General features: G+C 40.8%; 4 protein-coding genes across 4 annotated transcripts in view; 1 reads left to right on the top strand and 3 right to left on the bottom strand.

Annotated features, from left to right (window-relative positions):
* LOC6500592 (protein archease-like) overlaps positions 1 to 5,655 on the bottom strand; it is a 32,471-nt gene extending 26,816 nt beyond the window's left edge. Inside the window, exons 1-3 of the mRNA XM_001953496.4 lie at positions 5,516 to 5,655; positions 5,429 to 5,453; positions 2,750 to 5,148 (exon numbers count right to left, since the gene is read on the bottom strand). Of these exons, the coding sequence (XP_001953532.1) occupies positions 4,758 to 5,148; positions 5,429 to 5,453; positions 5,516 to 5,570 (471 nt within the window). The 5' untranslated portion in view covers positions 5,571 to 5,655 and the 3' untranslated portion in view covers positions 2,750 to 4,757. The remainder of the gene's footprint in view (positions 1 to 2,749; positions 5,149 to 5,428; positions 5,454 to 5,515) is intronic.
* A 1,179-nt stretch (positions 5,656 to 6,834) lies between these two features.
* LOC6499968 lies at positions 6,835 to 10,113 on the top strand. The gene is made up of 4 exons (XM_001953495.4): positions 6,835 to 7,021; positions 8,182 to 8,415; positions 8,480 to 8,777; positions 9,822 to 10,113. Exons 1-4 carry the CDS (start codon positions 6,958 to 6,960, stop codon positions 10,111 to 10,113), a joined length of 888 nt encoding a protein of 295 aa, XP_001953531.2. The 5' UTR covers positions 6,835 to 6,957.
* On the bottom strand, positions 9,785 to 15,030 carry LOC6500591 (DNA polymerase alpha catalytic subunit). Its single transcript, XM_001953494.4, has 6 exons — positions 14,908 to 15,030; positions 14,656 to 14,850; positions 13,588 to 14,594; positions 10,966 to 13,520; positions 10,428 to 10,906; positions 9,785 to 10,366 (listed from the first exon to the last, which is right to left on the bottom strand). The coding sequence occupies exons 1-6, from the start codon at positions 14,921 to 14,923 to the stop codon at positions 10,173 to 10,175; spliced, it is 4,446 nt and encodes a 1,481-aa protein (XP_001953530.1). The 5' UTR covers positions 14,924 to 15,030; the 3' UTR covers positions 9,785 to 10,172.
* A 1,279-nt stretch (positions 15,031 to 16,309) lies between these two features.
* Positions 16,310 to 18,928, bottom strand: part of LOC6500590 (serum response factor homolog B) — a 45,857-nt gene continuing 43,238 nt past the window's right edge. Inside the window, exons 2-3 of the mRNA XM_001953493.4 lie at positions 16,484 to 16,903; positions 16,310 to 16,413 (exon numbers count right to left, since the gene is read on the bottom strand). Coding sequence (XP_001953529.1) covers positions 16,549 to 16,903 — 355 coding nt within the window. The 3' untranslated portion in view covers positions 16,310 to 16,413; positions 16,484 to 16,548. The remainder of the gene's footprint in view (positions 16,414 to 16,483; positions 16,904 to 18,928) is intronic.

Raw genomic sequence — 18,928 nt, 5'->3', positions numbered from 1 at the left:
CGCCACATACTATTTCATTCTCATTACAGCAAAGGGTATCAAAAGGCAAGGGCATAGCAGGGCGATTAAAATATAAAAAATAAATAAAATAAAAAATAGCAGCAGCCAACAGCAGAGGGCAGCACACTAACAGCACATCACGCCGACAGAAATCGGCAAAAAGGCATATTAATGAAATCGCTTTTAACTCGTTTCGCTTAAGTATTTTATGCCAGCGAGTGTGTGAGACTGGCATGGAGGCATATGGAGGCCTCCCCAATACGTCCCCCTTTTTATGGTCTGTTATAAAAGTGCAACAACAACTTAATACACTCACACACAGCACATGATAAAAACAAACACGATGTGATCGGGCAGGCAGCAAGCCCGATGACCCAAAGTGGCCAGCCAGTCCACAATAAAAAAAAAAAATGAAATTCAAGTATTTAATATATTATAAAAAAAAAAGTATTAGCCTGTCCGAAAAATTTGTATATAATATATATAGCTCGGAGCAAGTGCGCCGATTTCATTCGAGATGTGTAGGTAAGCGTGATTTTTTTTTTTCTTATTTTTTTTTTGGGGCAAAGATTGTGTAAGCCACTTGATGAGCTTTAGATTGGAGTTGCCAGACGGTTTCAAAGGGGCTTCTCTCAAGTAATGATTTATTTAAGGATCCTAAATCAATCTATTTTTATTTAAACTTAAAAAATTACTGTATTTATGACAGATTGAAATACAGATTGTAGGCTGATCTAATCGTGGAAAATAAATAATCGGTTTGGAATTCTTTTAAATTACATTCATAAATAGTTGCTTCAAAATAAATAATTGAAATATTTGAATGTATTTAATATATATTTTTTTATAATGTGTCTCACTAAGAATGACCTCAATTTTATAAAAAAAAGTAATTAAAGCTCTTAGAGTTCCCCGGGTTCGAGGTCTTATCGCCACAGCCAAGAGATAAAAAAACGAAATCAAAAACTGTCAATTGCATTTATGATTGTCGGATTTTCTTTTCTTTAGGGGGTGGGGGAAGAAAACAAAACGGAATGTACAAATCACTGCTTCCGTAATAATATATCGGATTTGGCGTAAACTACTATGGCAGCACTCTAAATGATGTGTATACCAAGCCCGGGCAGCGGAACAGGTAACAGAGGCGCTTAGGAGCAACTGGTTCACAAAAGACCCGACCACCGTCCCGACTCCAAGACTCCAAAAGACCAAGACCAAGAGCGCCCCGAAGGCCAAGCGAAATCAAAGTAACCAAATACAACAGAAAAAAAAAACAAAATCATACAAAAATGGTAGAGAAAAAATAAAAAAATAAAAAACTGCAGACTCGAGAAATAAAGTCGCCGCCCCAATACATGAGGAGAGATGGGAGAAAAATAAAAAAAAAAAAAAAGAAAAGAAAAAGCCATGAGACAGCGTCGACTTCGATGGCCGCCATTGCCCCTTTTGGAGCATGTGTGTACATATTTATGCATAATTGCTGACGTATTGGTGTGAGTTCTGTGGAGGTCATCAAACTATGACGTCGCCAAAAAGCTGACCCCACCATCAGATTGCATTTCTTCTTCTCAGAAAACATCTATGTAGTTCTTTCCCAGGGAAAGTTTCTGTTTCAATTGCATTCGTTATCATTGGAAAACAAGTTCCGTGTTCTGGTGCTATCTGGGTTAATTGATACGCTGATAAGACTGATAAGTCATGCGCCCAATTTCAAATGAAAATTGGCGAAAATAGGACCACACCCCACCATATCAGAGAGGCATCTGAGCGGATCACGTGTAATATTAGTGGCAGACAGCATCCCTTCCAGAAAATGGGAACTTTGGCTTAAAAATGGATGGCAAATTCAAGCTTTTAATTCAGTTTTTTTTCACATTTAATTTTAATTTAGATATATTTTCAGTTAATTATAAAGTAAACTATTAAACCATTAAGCAATTAGTGTTATTTTGACACTGATAGGTAGTAAGTACTAGGGATTATCAAAACCGCAGTAGTTTGTGGTTTCTAAGCTTCTCATAAAGTAATATTATTTTTTTAATCATTTAATAATTTGTATGTCAATGAAATGTGTTTATTTTTTTTAACAAAACTAAACAATATAATTTCTTTATCATTCTTTTATTATTTTTATATTAAAATAAACCCACTTTAGTGACAATTTTGTTCAGTGCATGATAAATCAAATTAGAATGGATGCAAATGAAATTGGAGTGACGTCAGCGCCAGAGCTGTGATGAATTAGATTTCGCCAAGAATCCGTTAGCAGTCTCCAGTCCACTATCATACGAAAATTACGAAAAAGTACCCACACAAGTGCAGGCCTTCAGATAATGTGGGAATTTTCTCGATTTTTGTTTTTTTCGAGGCATTGGCTCGATAGGTGGGAGAAAGTAGTACTTGGATGGTCCACAGGTAGTGGGGATGAAATTATATAAAGTGCGCATTAGCAGCGCCCTTTTTGGCAGCCACCCCCGCCACTTCTGTACTGGAGCTCCCCCCAACCCCTCTCTATTTTTTGCAGCTGCTGCGTCAGCTGGACCGGCATGAACTTTTTTTTTTTTCCTCCTTTGCCGGCAGGCGGTGGCTGGGTGGCCAGTTGCTTTTTTATGGTGGAGGAGGGGGGGATAGGGGGCTTCTTCTATAAAGAAAATGCCCAGCGCAGCACCCCGCACACACACACACTGCCGACTGATAGAAACCCACACACATGTCACATTCTCTACTTCTACTTAGTACTACTACCTACCACATTTTTTTTCTGTTCCGTCTTCATATGGATTTTTCCGCCACGTTTTTCACTCAGTTGCGTTTCACTTGAAGCTATGTTTTTGATCGCAAATTGTAGGTGACGGTGTTACCTGTCGATTGGTGGGAATTTCAGGAAGCTATCCGTCAGATATCCGGTTGATTTTTGATTCCAAAATGCTGTCCAACTAACGCACAATGTGCTCACGGGTAGCTTGGCTCTTCTTCTTCTTCTTACCCGAACACCATGACAATTGGTGGCTGCAGAAAGAATGAGAGGGCGAGGCGGCGAATTGAAAAGCAACAGCAACACACAACAACAAACACGGGGCGAAAATGCGGCGCTGATGACGTTTTTTTTTTCTTCGTTTCTTTCCACCCACTGATTTACTGATTACTGATTCTGCATATTATTGCTAACGGTTAAATATTGAACAACCTTTTTCTGTTCAATTGTTTTTTTCTTAGCAATTTTTTTTATAACAACTGTTCGACGCGTTTCAAAGCCAAGAGCGAAATGAGCAACTTGCCGACTGGGGCCTCTTTCAGTGTGTGCGTTTTACTGCTTGATTTGCCTTTCATACTTTGTTTGTTCTTTCACACACGCTTTCGTGTGTTGTTTCGTCGCTGTTTCGCCGTATCGCAGTGTTGATTTTTAAAAGCAATCAGTTTCAAATTGGCCAACGCGCCTATTCTTAATAATTTCGCCTTGATTTGATAGCCAAGGAAATCTTGTCGCACACCCACACTCTCACACTCACACACGTTGCCCGGCAAGCGTTTTTTTGTTGTTTACATTTTCTCGGCAATCAGCTGTTTCAATTCAACCAGGTTACCAACACATGATGCGGTTCTGATATGGGGAAACGGTTTCTGTCCACGCTAAATTCAAACTGGCTCCACTTCCTAAGGGGAGGTTACCGTTCTAATTCGTAAACAAAAATTATTGATTCTTATTCGTAAACAATTGGCATAAAATAATCCTTAGATTAACTCATTTTTAATCAATTATATTAAATTAATGGAAATGTATAATAAATGATAATAATATATAATTATCTACTTTTTAAAAGCGCGATAGCTTTTTTGTAATTATATATTAAAAGCTAACTCTCTAATTTAAGTATTAACATAAAAGTATGACCTTAAAGTGATAGTGTTACTCCTTAAAATCATAATATATATATTAAATAATAAGATTTCTTATTTTTTATAAGCTTTGTAACGGAATTATCCCCTTTAAAAAGTTTCATTACTAACCCTACCGATAGACTGCTTTTTAAATTTAAAAATTTTAAACAAAAAAACGTGTGAGTGTAATATTTTAAAAATTAAGGTTTTTTTTAAAGTCTATGGGCAGTAAGGTATTCATAATTATTTACAACAATTATAACTGTAGTTTATTTAATCTGATTTAAACATTTATAAGTATTTCATTGAAAATTTGATTATATTCCCTGTAATTATAATTATTATGTATTATTCATAGACACATAATTATAGGAATAAGACATAGCCCCGTTTGAAAAAATCCTTAAAGTGCATTAATTTCTTGGGTATTAAAAATCGTAATTAACGTCAAGAAATCTTGCACTCGAAGGCTATTCAAGGAAAAGGTGCATTGAACTGCGGCCTGGGAAAGGACAACAAATTCGGAGCTTGTCTGGGAATTCACAAAAACCCTGAGCAAAAAAAAAGGAGTACACAAGAAGTACAAAAAAAAAAAGTCATCTAAAGGGTAAACTTTTGATTCAGGAATCAGACTGGAAAGGAAAAAGCCAGTCCTAATTGCATTTGCAGAATCGAGTGGTTTTGTGATAAGTCATCCTCCTGAAACTTCAGACAGGGGATGCAGTCTCAGCACGAGAGATTGCAGATTTTTCGGGGCTATGAATTCATTTTTTATAGCTTTTTTTTTTTTTTGGCATTTCACTTATGATTAATGAAGACAGCCAAAAGGGGTGGAAACAGAACAGTCAACTTTAATTTCTAACGATCGCAGTTATAGCTCAAATATCAATAATGACAAACACCTCGTAGTTGGCGTCCTCCGGCTTCTGGACGATTTGCATGGCCGAATATGTGATGGCCTTCACCTCAGTGCCCTGTGGATGTTTTCCCAGCTCGAATGGTTCTCCGTAGCAGCGGCACACTATCGTAAATGTTTCCAGATCGAACTTTGTGATTTCCAGCTTTTTGCACACCAAGAATGGTTCGACGGAGAAAAGGAACAGCAGCTCGTCGAGAAAATGGAACAAAAGTCCCTCCAGATCATCACCATGGGCCTCGATCTCGTAGCACTGCTCCACGGATACGTATTCCAATTCGGTCATGTATCCAAACATGGCCACTCCGCATTGTTCGAAGGCTTCCTTTAAACTGTGTCCCCATCCATGAAGCCTGTGAAAGGAAAAAGATATTGAAAACGTTAGTATTTATTGATAACTTATTGGATAAGGGCCCCTAATGGAGTTGGGTTGAAGCAAAATCCTGTCAAATGCGTAGCATGTCCTTGAAAAGGATTCTGGTTACACACATAGAGGCCCCTGTGGCTTGGAGGCCAAACTCCCAGATACGTCAGCTTCGTCCCTGCCTTTCCAGTTTCATTGTGAAAGGGAAATTGCACGACTACATATATCCTAGTCACGTTTTATAGTTGTTTTTGTTAATTATTACTCACTGAACATCGGCCGTGTGGTCCAAATCTGCAATGTGATGAAATACTTAGTAACAGGTGTCACAGTGGGTATCAGCTATGTCTACTTACATTCATACTTTATATCCGGTAGAAGAAAGTTATCCTTGCTGAATTCTACCTCCATTATATCATAAATTACGATTAAAATAAACTTTATTCACTAAATTAAGTATAAACAATTGTGCTAGGGATGATGAAATGTCAAGATATCGATATATCGATTATATTTACAACAAAATAAGTCAGGTGAAAAATACCAAATAAAATACCAAAGGGTGACGAATAATACCACCTTTCTCCGCGCCACAAAAGAGTTTGAAATTGAATAACATGAAAAAAATGGAAATATGTTGATATATTTTGGGTTATACATTAAACGTCTCTTTTATTTAAAAAGACAATCTATCAGGCAGGTATGAAATTAAAAATAAACAAATAAATAAACAATCTCCAATGTGGTGTCTGATTGAAAATTTTTGTGTTTCGTTAGCTTTAAAAGCTTGATTTATTTCAAATTAATTTCTATGTCCCTTCACAGTTATTAAAACAGACAACTATTAGTGGATTAAATTTATAATAATGGTAATTTTTTAACTGTTGCATATCTTTTCAACGTGTTCTTCGGACGCATTTTGAATTGTTGTAAATTTTGACCTTGTCCTTTCATTAAATTGTAATCAGCCATAATAACTGAAGCTGCAACCTTGCAGATCCATTTGCAAAAAAGTAGTCCACATAATCTTCCTTTCAATTTAGGCATCTTTACTGTCAATCGTTGGCGCCGAGCACGCGCGATTGTCAATCATGAATCGCAATTTATTCATTACCCTGATCTTGAATGCTATGTATGTGTACTTGATTTTTTTTTTTAAATAATAAATGTTAGAAATAACCAAAGGCGGACATTGGGCTTGCCTAATTAAATTCCGGTCAGTTTTCAGCAAACCGATGACCGGTAATTGTTGGGAACTAAGAGGTATTAAGGGGGTATATTCAGATTACTGAATTACTGAATTACTATTTGAAGATTATATTTGAGTGTTAGCCTTCGTAGGATACTTTTAAAGTCGGATAACTTATTCCAAAAACTTCTTACGTGCTTCTAAATTTATGAATGATTACTGCCATTGATTTACGACTGTGTTATTTTTTAAAAATTTTGTGAGTGAAGAAGCCCATAATGAGGAAATGAAACAAAGGGTGTAAAACATAAGTTTGCATTGACAATGCCCGATTTTGCAGTCGGGTTTTGTCGTGCCATGGCTCTCAAATATTTTCCTGCTATTTTCATTTGTTGCTTTTTGGTTATTGCTATTTTCGCCTCCACCCAGACAGCTGCTGGCAGCCACTGCGACTTTTGGTGGAAGCTTATTTCGGGTTCGGCTTTCGTCTTGGTCCCGCTTTAAACCTGGCTCAGTTGGCCACGGCAGCTCAAGTGAATCACACGTCGCGTATTCGGCTCAGTTAACTGTAAACGTTATTATTCTCGAAAATATTTGTGCCTTATTTGCATGCAAAGGAGCTGCTCGAGTTATAGAATTTCATATTTGGCCGGCAGAACCCACAAACCCCAATGTAAATAGCCCGCCAGTGTGAATGTAAAGCTGTGGACTTGCCCAATCTCTCAAATCTTAGTAGCTTTCGTTAAATAACTGACCGTTGGTCAACATTACTAGCCACTGCAGTTGCAATCGCTAAACTTAACAATTGCCAAATGTTATCATACATTGGAGCTGTGCTTTCGCGTTGCATGAGTTGCTAGCTAAGTTGAAATAAAAGTTGTTCGCACCCGCAAGTTTGTGTCTTGTCCAAGTCTTTTGTTTACAAACGCTCACATGGCCATAAGCGGCGCACAATTTTGTCATTTAAGCGTTTTTTCCATTTCTTTTATGGCTCACGCTGCAGTACTACCTAGTCCAGTAATAATCTGTACCCACAAAGAGGTTAAGTGCAGGCGGCAGACAAAAAGATTACCAAATCCCAGACATGAACAGTAGTTTTTGTTATTTGTGTGTTTGAAAAAGATACATAGCATTTTATGACTATTCCAAGCACATATTTTCCCAACGTGTAATTTTTGGCCATTTTCAGAAAAATGGCATTTTAAAATAATTAAAATAGTTTCATTCAATAGTAATTATATCTAATATCGGGAATAAGTAATTATAAAACACAATGGCTTTTAAACTAAACGATTATAACGGCTACGGACAAGCAGTTTATTTCCGTCAAGCAGTTCGAGAACAAGAACAATGCTCTAAAACTGTTATCATATAGTTTCAAATAAACTTTACATTTTAATGAATTAAATAAACAAAGATACAAAACTTTGTGCTATAAAATAGTAAAAAAATCAGCCAATAAAATGTATTACTGCATGGCCCATATAAATTCTCATTAAGTGATAAAATAAAACGAGTTTTAGTTGCAATTTAGTGCAACTGAAAGATAAAAGCTAAATAAAATAGTTACAACACTATATTTCTCTGTAGATTTTAATTACAAAACTGCAGAAAAAATTACCTAAAAAACTGCATGTTTTTGAAGGCAAAAAAAAACTAAACCACTACAACATGTTGGCCAAAATCAAGGGCAATTTGAACAATAATTACCGGTGACTCTTCACGCCTACAAGATACCACAGCTATGACATTTAAAAAAAACTCAAAAAATAAACAAATCGCGTGCAAAGAAACCAAAACAATAAAAACTTTGCTTTGATTTGCAATTAACAGTGTGTTACTCCAAAACTGTGGACATGTCGCAACAGTGGCCCTCAAACTGTATCAGGCACCTGATCCACATTGTAGTGATCTTTCTGTTTGCCACTCACCTGGCACATGCCTCTAGTCAGATTGATGTGGACGAGGACCTGAAGCACATGCTGGGACGATGCAGAGGAACAGACGAAGATTACAATGAGTGTATGCGACAGGTGTTTAACGATCTGCGGGCTTACTTCACAACAGGTGAGTTGAAAATCATCCAAAGTTTGGAAACTAGGTAAGGTGTCACTACGGTTGCCATTTTCAGGTGTGCCCGACTATAATATCAAGCCCTTTGACCCACATCGCTGCGGCTACGTTGAGTTGCGAAGGGGCGACTCCCAGGGACTGGGTAGTTTCCGACTGATTTTGCGCAATGTCTCCGAGTACGGTTGGGCCAGATCCGAGGTGACCAAGTTCCATGCCGACCCCGAGGACCAGCGCATCGTTTATGCCCAGTATTTCCCCGAGAAGAGTCTGGAGGGCGAGTACCAGTTCGTGGGCAAAATGCTGGGCACAGAGATCACCCGAAAAGGTCACTGGAACCTGACGCTTTTTGACTACAGGTGAGTAGCCGGGTTACACATGCTATTTCCCAAGCAATGTCGCCAACATTTGCTCCTATTGTTAAGGTGGATTTGCCCAAGACCCAGCTCATTTGTAGGTAATTACAGCTCCTACAACATAGCATCATATTGACAAAGAAAATTGACAAAGAAATGGGTCAAAAAATAAAAACAGAGGTTTAAATGCAGAATTGCGGGCAATCAAATAACTAATCGTTTGGTATATTCCTTTCAAGGATCGGATGAAAATTGACAAAGATATAGACACTGCTGTGGCCCATATGGGGCTCCCCCACACTTTCCCCACTATGTCAAAGGGTCCTCATCAGAAAAATGAACAAAAAATGGGTCAAAAAATAAAAACAGAGGTTTAAATGCAGAATTGTGGGCAATCGAAAAACTAATCGTTTGGTATATTCCGTCCAAGGATCGGATGAAAATTGACAAAGATATAGGCACCGCTGTGGCCCATATGGGGCTCACCCACACTTTCCCCACTATGTCAAAGGGTCCTCATCAGAAAAATGAACAAAAAATGGGTCAAAAAATAAAAACAGAGGTTTAAATGCAGAATTGCGGACAATCGAATAACTAATCGTTTGGTATATTCCGTTCAAGGATCGGAGGAAAATTGACAAAGATATAGGCACTGCTGTGGCCCATATGGGGCTCACCCACACTTTCCCCACTATGTCAAAGGGTCCTCATCAGAAAAATGAACAAAAAATGGGTCAAAAAAGAAAAACAGAGGTTCAAGGATCTGATGAAAATTGACAAAGATATAGACAGATTTGAGGGGTATATAGGTCTGATCCGTGCATTCTTCAATTTTACAAGGATTCTTATCAAAACAACAATAAAATAATAAATATTCTTCAAGGTTTATGTAGGATAGGAATAGTTTTCTTATTCCTTTTATTCAAAAATTTGATCCCTTATCTTAAAAACTGCAAAGTATATGTTAGTTATATGATTATTTACAATTTCTGCATTAAGATATGAAAATGTAGTTCTACTATTTCTTTATTGAATATTCATTTCAAGTCAAACAACCAGCGTGCGTCGCATTGGAGAGCCTGGATCACTGATCAAGGTGCACGTGGAGGTGGACCGCATAGGGGGAATGGAGCTGCACGTTGGGAATCTGTTGCAGGGGCAGCCACTAAATCAACTGGCCGATGGAGTTATCAACAGCATGTGGCAGCTGGGCCTGCCGTTTTTGAAGCCGATGATCAACGAGCTAGTGAGCACCGCCTTTACGGATATATTTAATGAGTCCTTCCGCCACTTTCCCCTGGAGAAGTTTCTTGGAACATCACATAGTTATAGTTTTTAATATTGGTTTTGTAGTAATTTTAATTTCTTATACAAACAAAGGCTAGTTAATTAAACTCATTAGACATCTGCCAAAGTGCTGGCAATTAGATCGGTTCGTGCCTTTATTTTTGCCGATTGCATGCCCATATTTGTGAGGGAGCGTCCAAAGAGTTTCCTCAGAGAGATGACCACGTACGAGGAGGTCTGCAAGTGCTGATCCACCGTCTCGTACAGAAGCTGGTAGGCCTGCTCCAGTTCTGGGGTGAGGGTGGCTGTTTAAAATATAAATAAAAATGAATATATTCTTGGTGCTACCATGGCTTCTTGACTTACGTTTCTGCTGCAGCTGCTGTTTTCCAAGGTCGAACATGAATCTCAGGTAGCAGAGCTGATTGTACAGGTCCCGCTCTGTATATTGTCGCAGCAGGCTGCCACTCTTGCACTTCTGGCACAGCGGCCGCCGCACATCCTTCTTTAGGGTATGGGTTCTCGTATTGTAGTTGCAATCCGGGTGATCGCAAACTAGCCAGTTCTTGTAGAACCGCTGCACATGACGCCTAATGTCCAGCTGAAGCTGATTTCGCACGCTGGCCAGGTACTGAATGGGAGCCGTTTGGCACTCTGCGTTCGAACACTGCTGGAGCACTGGAACATGGGTATGGCTGGCACCCGGACGATAGGCACTGGCCATCAGTTGCTCCGTTTTGCAAGCCATGCACTGGAATCGGAATGGTTCGCACAATCGATACAGTTGCAGAGTTGTCTTCAGCAAGGACTCGCCCTCCGACTGCTCGGCTATTTCTCGCTGGGCACTGAAAAGTATAACACGGATTAGTTATGAAGTTTCTTAAATGTTAAAAGCTGTACCCACCGTTGAGCATTCTGTCGGAACTTTGTAGGATCCATTCCCAAACTTTCGGCAATCCTACTTGCATCAGTGCCTTCCAGCACCTCCACCATGCGAGTGACCACTGGATGGATCTGCTGTCCCAGATAGTAGTTCGTGTCCAGCTGCAGTTTCTTATCCTCGCTGCTCTTCAGCTCGTCCAGGTGGTAGGCTCGCTGCATCGCAGCATTGGTGGTGCCGTCCAAGCATATAACGTAGTCGACCATGTCACCTTTTTTGTAGCGCCTGTTCCGTTCCCGATTCATGCGCAGGGCCACCTGGACATGCGGCAAGGAGGCACTGTTGGCGTACTCCTGCGGAGCTCGGGTTAGCTGTTTGGTGATCACAAAAAGTGGCAGAGGCACTGCACCCTCGTTAATTTGCTGCTTGATCTTCTCCAGCTGGGTATGGACAGCATCTAGCTTCTCCTCCAATTGCTTTTCAGCCAGCACCTCGTCCAGTACAGCTTTTCCCACCATTACCGCCAGCTGGGACCAATCACGACGCACTATGTCCAAACCCTTGTGCTCCTGCTCTCGTTTGAGATTGCCCTTGGAGTCCTTGCTCAACTTGACCGCTGCGTACTTCTTCTTTTTGAGCAACAGGAGGCAGGCAAAGACACCATCGATGTCCAGTTCCAGTTGCTTGTACATCTTGTTCACGCTTTGCTTGATTTCGCGACCAATCTTGTAGACCTGATCGTAGTCGGTTATATTGGTGTTGATCATTATGGAGTCGGTGTCACCGTAGACCACATCGTAGTTCATCTTCTGGACCATCTGCTGGGTGTTGGTAAGGATTTCTCGGCCCTTGTGGGTGACCAGGGCGGCCAAGTGCTGGGCGAAGAATCTGGAATGTGCAAAGCCCAGACATCCGTACATGGAATTGGCAGTTAGTTTCAGGGCCATCTGCCTAATATGATACTGCATCTGGAGTTCGGGTGAGAGGTCGGGTGCTGCCATTAGCTTTTTCACCTCCTTACGCGACTCCACCAAGCGTTTTAGTTGCAGGGGCAAAATACCAGCCTCGACCTTTGACTCCGGCAGAGTTGGCAATTCGTCCGCATCCACTGGCTGCTGCACCGTGGTGAAGCATATGTTGTACTCCTGAATAATGCTCGGATACAGGGAGTTGAAGTCCATCAGCAAGACAAACTTCTCGTACAACCCACGCATAGGCTCCAACACCAAGCCACCGGCATAGGCCGCCTTTTTACGAACAGGTAACGTGGCATCTGCTATGATAGTGTTCTCTGGATCGCCGCCGCCTCGTCTATTGGAAGCCTTCTTGTCCGGAACAATGTAATTCTTTTCGTGGAAGGCATGTAGCAGAAGGAACTCGTTTCTCTCTGAGCGACCACCCTGGAGTGTTCTGGTCATGGTGTTTCCGCAAATGTTGGTGATCTGCAAGGCCAGCGGCATGATGTTCAGTTCGCACATTAGACGGAGCAAGTAAGAGTTGTCCTGCATGGTCAGGGATATAAGCTTGGTGATGCTCTCACCCTTTTCGTACATCTCCAGTAGATCATCGCCATTAACTTCCATGCGCTCCGATTCCTTGAGCTTCAAGACTTGCTGGCACAAAGTCTGAAGATCATATGATCTGGCCCGAATGCACTCTTCCGCAGAACGCTTCACATCGCACACCATCCGCCCCACAAAATGGTCCAACAACCGTTTGCCAAAGGACTGAGTCATCCTTAGACGACCCATTCGCGACCACTGGGGTATCTTCAGGGCTACAATTTGGTCGGTGATCACATTCAACTGGCAATCCATCGCATCGAACGTCACAATCAGATCCGCATCTATTTGCTGGTACTGTGCCAGAAACCAGTTAAGCAGGACCTTCTCCGAGTCGTGCTTGTATATCTTGGTGGACTTGTATTTGGCCAACTCCAGGTTCAAGTCCAATGGCCAACTGACCACCGCGGGTCGGGTCAGGGCGCACATATGACGATTGAAGGCGGGCTGGGGAGCTGGTCGATCGATATGGAATCGGTTGTGTGTGAGCATGGAAATCATGCAGATTTCATTTTTCATTGTCTTCGGGTTCATACAGGTGCGTACATTCAATGCCAATAGAGTGAGGGGTGGTGGAGGAGCTGGCTTGCCCTTGTCCTGAACCAACTCCACATTCTTTGGCTCCGATACAGTCACCTCCGTTTTGCACCAACTCATGGGCGCCGGACTCAGTTTGAAGCCGCTCACTTGCAGCCAGCAGGGTCCCTTGATTTTTCGATCCAACAGGAAACGCTCCAAAGCATTCGTTGTGGACCCAAAGACGTGGGCAATCGAGTTGTATTTCTTATTTGCTGCCAATGTTGGTGGAGGTTTCTTGCCATCATAATGGACTTCCAGGTAATCGCAGGTCTGGGGCACATCGATTCCAATGGCGTGGTGGGCAAAGTTTTTGCTCACTTTGCGGGATCGGAATGTATCCAGCTTCAGTTCAGTAGCCACTTCGCTGTCGAACTCCTTGTAGATGTCCGCCACGGTAACCTTTTCCTTGGTGGGCTCCTTGGAAATCGGATCTAGAAGCTGGGGAGAGAAGAAGACATTGAAATATTGGCCAACATTTAGGATAGAAACCGCCTTCAGTACTTACATATTGTCTCGGCAAAAGGTATAGAACCCGGTTTATATTTTGAACCCTCACGCACACAGACTTTCCATCGGCTGTCCTTCCAAAAAGAAAGACTTCGCCAGGCAGCTTTGTTGGGTCCTCCCATGCTTCCCAGAACCAGAATCGCAACTGTTCGCTGGAAGAAATTGGGGCGTCCTGCTCTCCGGTGGTCACTGACTTCTCAAAGTCATCGTCCATTTGGCAAATAGACTCCCAATTGCTCAACAGTTTGCTCATGTCCTCAGGGTCGGCTTCCTTTGGTGGCGATTCGGCGGGCTCTTTTTTGGGAACAACCTTTTCGACTGGCTTAGCTTGTGGAGTCTTCTCCTCTGGCTGCTTCGATTGCTCCAAATCGAACTGGTTTTCGTCATCATCCAGGCAACTGAAATCCATTTCATTGTCGGAAAATGCATCTTGGCTGGAACCTTTGGCGGCAGGTTTTGTTTCTGGAATATCCTTTTCCTTTTTCACCGAAGCTGTGGCAAAAGTGGCCACCTTTTTGTTTGGCACAGGGGCTTTGGGCTTGAGGATGCGTTCAAGCATCTCGTGATCGCTACTCGCTTCAGCTTTCTTGCGCTCCTGCTCCTGGACTTTGATGTTTTTCAGGAAACTATTCATGTAATCTTTGGCTGCGGCGGCTTCGGATTTCCTGGTCACTGCTGCTATCTTTGCGGGAGCTATGACCTTCTCCACTTTGGTGGATTCTTCTCCCGGTTCTTCCTTTATTTCACCCAGAATATCCGCCAAGATGTCATCATCTTTGACACTGGTTTTAATGTCCACTTTTTTGGGCACGGCATTACTAAAGAGATTTTTGATGGATGCTTTTCCCTTGGCGGGCTTATCACTTTCACGTGGCCTTTTGTTGCTGTTGGCGGACACGCCTTTCTTCTTTTTCCCTTTAGTTTTTTCTTCCTCCTCCCCGGCGTCTGAATAGTCATCTTCATCTTCGAAAAAGTCGCGACCATCTTCCGCATACCCAGTGCCATCTAAAGAGGCGTCACATTAGTTTCCTCTCATGAATTGGAAAATATAAGATCCGGAACTTACCATCTTCGATCCAATCGTCACCGTACTTCTCCTGGGCCCGCTTGGCATACTCCCGCTCATCGACCACCTCGTAGACATCGTCCACCTGGTCTTCCACCTGGCATTTGTTCTTTGTGCCTTTTAGTTGGCGCAATCGTTCCATGGCAGCGAATCGCCCATTTTTGTCAATGCGCTGCCGCTTGGCACGGGGTCCGGCTAAAAGGATACCTCGATATAAAAAAAAAGCCAAAGTTTATCTGCTTTACAACTTACAAGGTGAATCGGACATAGCTGGCTTTGATTATTTACAATTTTTGGTTTTGAATATTTACTAATTTCCTTCCGTTGCTCAGCTCTGAAGTTTGGTTTGTTAGAGAGGAGAATGATTATGGCGGGAATGGCGGGAATTTATCGATATTTTCTAGTATTTTTCTGTTATCTACAGACACTGTTATTTACAGAGATTTTAGTGCTGTTAAGCGAAGAAACAGAAGTGTTGCATAGTGGAGAAAAACCATTGGTTTTTCAGCGGGTGATTTTGAAAAATAATTTGAAATGAGATGAAGGACCAAAATTTTACCAAGGGGGATTCAAAGACCTCGTGGAAAAATGTGACCAAATTGTAGGAGTTTGTACGTTGCCTGGCATCCTGCGCCTTTGTGAACCCTGGCCACGAAAAACTCTCCTAAATCAATCAGGGCTGCATTCACTTCGAAAATGTCTTGCAGGGATCTGCTATTGCATCCAAAGGGCTGCTGGTTATTGTAGCCCTCTGTGCTGTGGAAAAGTGTATTCCAATCTCTGGTATTAGTTCTGTCGAACATTTAGGTGCCCATTAACCCAGATGCCGAGCAATGAGCCAGATTCTTGAGATAGTGCTGGAGAGCTGCTACTACAGCTCCAGTCCCAACGAAGCCCAGCTTGGACATAAATGTTTCCACCTTCTTGACCACCCTGGCGCCAAAATCCGAAACTCCCAAAATCCTGGATCCAATTTAGTCCACAGGACTGGCAGACCTAGGCTTTTAAGCAAATAAAATGCATCTCAATTTATTTTATTTTTACTTTATTTATCATGCATAAGATTAGACTTAAATAATATATTTGATTTTATTTTTAAATATAATGTACAGCAGTGTCGCTTATTATATGTGTTGATTCGAAAGTTATGTTTTTCATCTTATTACACAATCAATGCAAAATCTTGGTTTATATATATACACACATACACAAAACAGACTTACATATTAGACATATATATTTATTTTGAATACATAATGACTATATTTGCCGTTTTATTTATTTTTAAACAAAAATTCATATATATTTACAATTTTGTAGAAAATATTTAGAATTTTTGCATTAATAGTCTTTAAATTATATATAGATTTCGGATGTGAAGAAGATATAGTGAGGAAAGATGGAAAATACTGTTTTACTAGAGGGAATGGGCAATGGTGAATAGAAGGAACTATAGGAAAGTTTTCGAAAAGTCAGTCTACCAAAGGAAAGTAACTTAGATGGAGCAAAAGTGTGTAGATGGAGAAACGATAGAGGCTTCGGGTATTTGAGGTATTTTCTTCAGCTATGGGGAGTTTTATTTTCTCTATATGGTTGTCATTTTCATTCTCAAGCCACGGACATGGCACAACAATTTTTCATTTAAGTTTGATGATTTTCAGGAATAATTATCCGTTCCCATAGTTTTGGCTAAACATTTAACAACAGCAACAAATATTAAATAACAACGAACAACGGTTAACAAGATGCAAGATGAAACTGCAACGAAAAGAAAATAAAACAATTTTTAGTATTAATTTATTTTAAGTTTATGTTTAATATTTATTACCTTGCTCTGCGCCTGCACAGATGCCACAGATGCTAGACCCACCGATCACCCCCTCTGGCCTTGTCTCATACGACTTGCACGGTGGCAAAGGCGCTGAAGGTGACCTTTTTGGGGAATTCCGGACCCGGAGAACCACGCGTCTTGATCACCGGCTTGAGGGGCTGTCGTGGCTTCAGGGAGAGCAGTCCCGCGGATGCGGCCAGTTCCCTGAGTCGTTGCGAGAAGCCGCTGCCAGAATGTCCGGATGCGGTGGTGCCTGTATTGTGGTGCTCCAATCCAGCGCAGTCTAGGACATCCAGACCGTTGTTGGACCTGTAAACCTGGGCGGTGGCTGTGGGATAGACCGCCAGGCTGGTACTTCCAGTTGCATTATTCGACGCGGTGCCTGTTGCCGTTGCCGCAGCTGCCGGAGTTATGTATCTGGAATAAAAAAATATTTTGATTAGTTAAAATATGTATAAAAATTAACCTTAGCCTTGCTTACAATTTCTAATTAAAATGTAACAAGTTAAATTTTTTTTAATCAATAACAACACCTGGAACTAACAAGGCAACAAGGGATGCAGAGCTTAGTCAGCACGCTAATTGATTTATTTTTTATTTGAGCAAAAACTAAACACCCAAGTACACGTGCCGAGTGTGAAGAGATCACCCCACTGCCGCAGAGGTGTGTCCCATCAGGTCGCACACAACTGCGAATTCTTTGGACGAGGATGAGGCCAGATTTTGGTACGAATATTCAGTATTATTAGCCTAGCAACAGTCATTGCGTTTTGGCATCAAATGGCCAGAAATTTATTCATGATCCATCGACTTTTATCTTGAGTGCCAAGTGGTCTTTGTTGATGATGCTATTGCTCTTGCTCTTGCAACGCCAAAGACGCTAATCAATTTGTTTATGAGCCAAGCTTGCGTTGAGCTACTTTAGTTAAATATATACTTATATATATTTTTAAGGTTTTTATTTTGTTTGCGGTGTTGTGCAAAAATATATATGCAAATGAGTTCACAAACAGCAGCAGCCTGGATTTTTTTTTGTTGCTCGAGATAATTGTTTTGCGGCGAACTGAAATTGTTGGGTAAATAAAGTGTGATGAAAAATGAATGCCGTGCCGGATGAGACATCAATACGTTAGTAAGTCGATCCGAGAGCTCAATCACTCAAGGGGTATACGGGTATATGGATCCATTGTAAGCTGAAAGTGGAAACCCAAAAAATGGGTAACTTCCACTTGGGGAATCGTTGAGCGATTCAAGTGGATCGGTTCACTTGATTTTCAAATGGGCTCAAAAAGGGATCTCTGTAATTGGGTTCATGAGAAGCAAATATTTACACAATTGTATAACAAATTTATTTATTATTTTTCCAATGATTTTAACATGCACGATCTCCAAAGCGAAAGTTATTTGAATACTTGTATGGGAAGTATGGGGTAAAAACATCTTTATAGAAAATATGTGTCTCAATTTAATAAAATAAATGGTTTTTTTCATCAAAATACAATGTAGATATTTTGGAAATCATTTATAATATGGCTAATTATTTAACTTAAAATGGAATCTATACCAAATCAGATAGAAACCTTTTTTGGTAAGAGTATTTGCCAACATAAACATTTAATTGCCGTCGCCTGCACTCTGAAACCTAATGACTGCTGTTTTTTGCTCTTTTTTTTTTGGCTGAGCTGTGTTTTTACGATAGATTCGGTATTCGGCTTTGCTTGGTTAATTGTGGCAATTATTTTGGCAATATAATTTGCTTGTTGATGCTAATCTAAGCCACGCTTGCCCTTAGAGTGCACTTCGAGTGCAATTTTTGCACTTAGATTGGGACCAACCTGAAATTTGGACTGAGATTGCCTCGTGCTAGAACTTCCTTATACTGTCAGTTGAGTTTTTTAAGCTGAATGTCATTTTGGTCTCCCAATCTCATTAGAATGTAAGCTCTAGGGTTTATTTATCAGGGACTTTGGATGATGTTTACCCATTGCGATATTGATCGAATGCTAATAAAAATATCTTAGTGGGTCAGAGTCACTGTCGGAGTTAAAATCTTAATTATATTCATTAAATTTGTTTGCCAAGCTTTCAATGGAGTTTATTGGATTCAGTGCTCGCATTTTCATGCCCTTTGCTCAAGTGCTCGAACCGTGTGAATTATCTTCGGGTTTCATTTTACAATTTTTGTTCATCATTTGCGCGGCCATTGTTCTTGTTTTTTTGTGGCTCACCGTGGCGATGGCGATGAAGATGGAGCTGCGCTTTATGTGTATATAATTAAGCATTATCAGCTGGGAGTTGCATTCAAAATGTAGCTTGGCCGGCGGCTTTTGTTTTGGTCCGTGTTTGTTTTCATTTTGGCATTGAACTTTGCTTTGACTTTGAGGCTTTGAAGACTCAGAAAAGCATAATTAATTATAATATTATAAACATCTTCATATTGTC

The sequence above is a fragment of the Drosophila ananassae genome, chromosome 2L, assembly GCF_017639315.1.
Source record: "Drosophila ananassae strain 14024-0371.13 chromosome 2L, ASM1763931v2, whole genome shotgun sequence".
Classification (NCBI taxonomy): domain Eukaryota; kingdom Metazoa; phylum Arthropoda; class Insecta; order Diptera; family Drosophilidae; genus Drosophila; species Drosophila ananassae.
The sequence above is the reverse complement of the archived record's forward strand: the minus strand, read 5'-3'. Positions and strand labels throughout refer to the sequence as shown.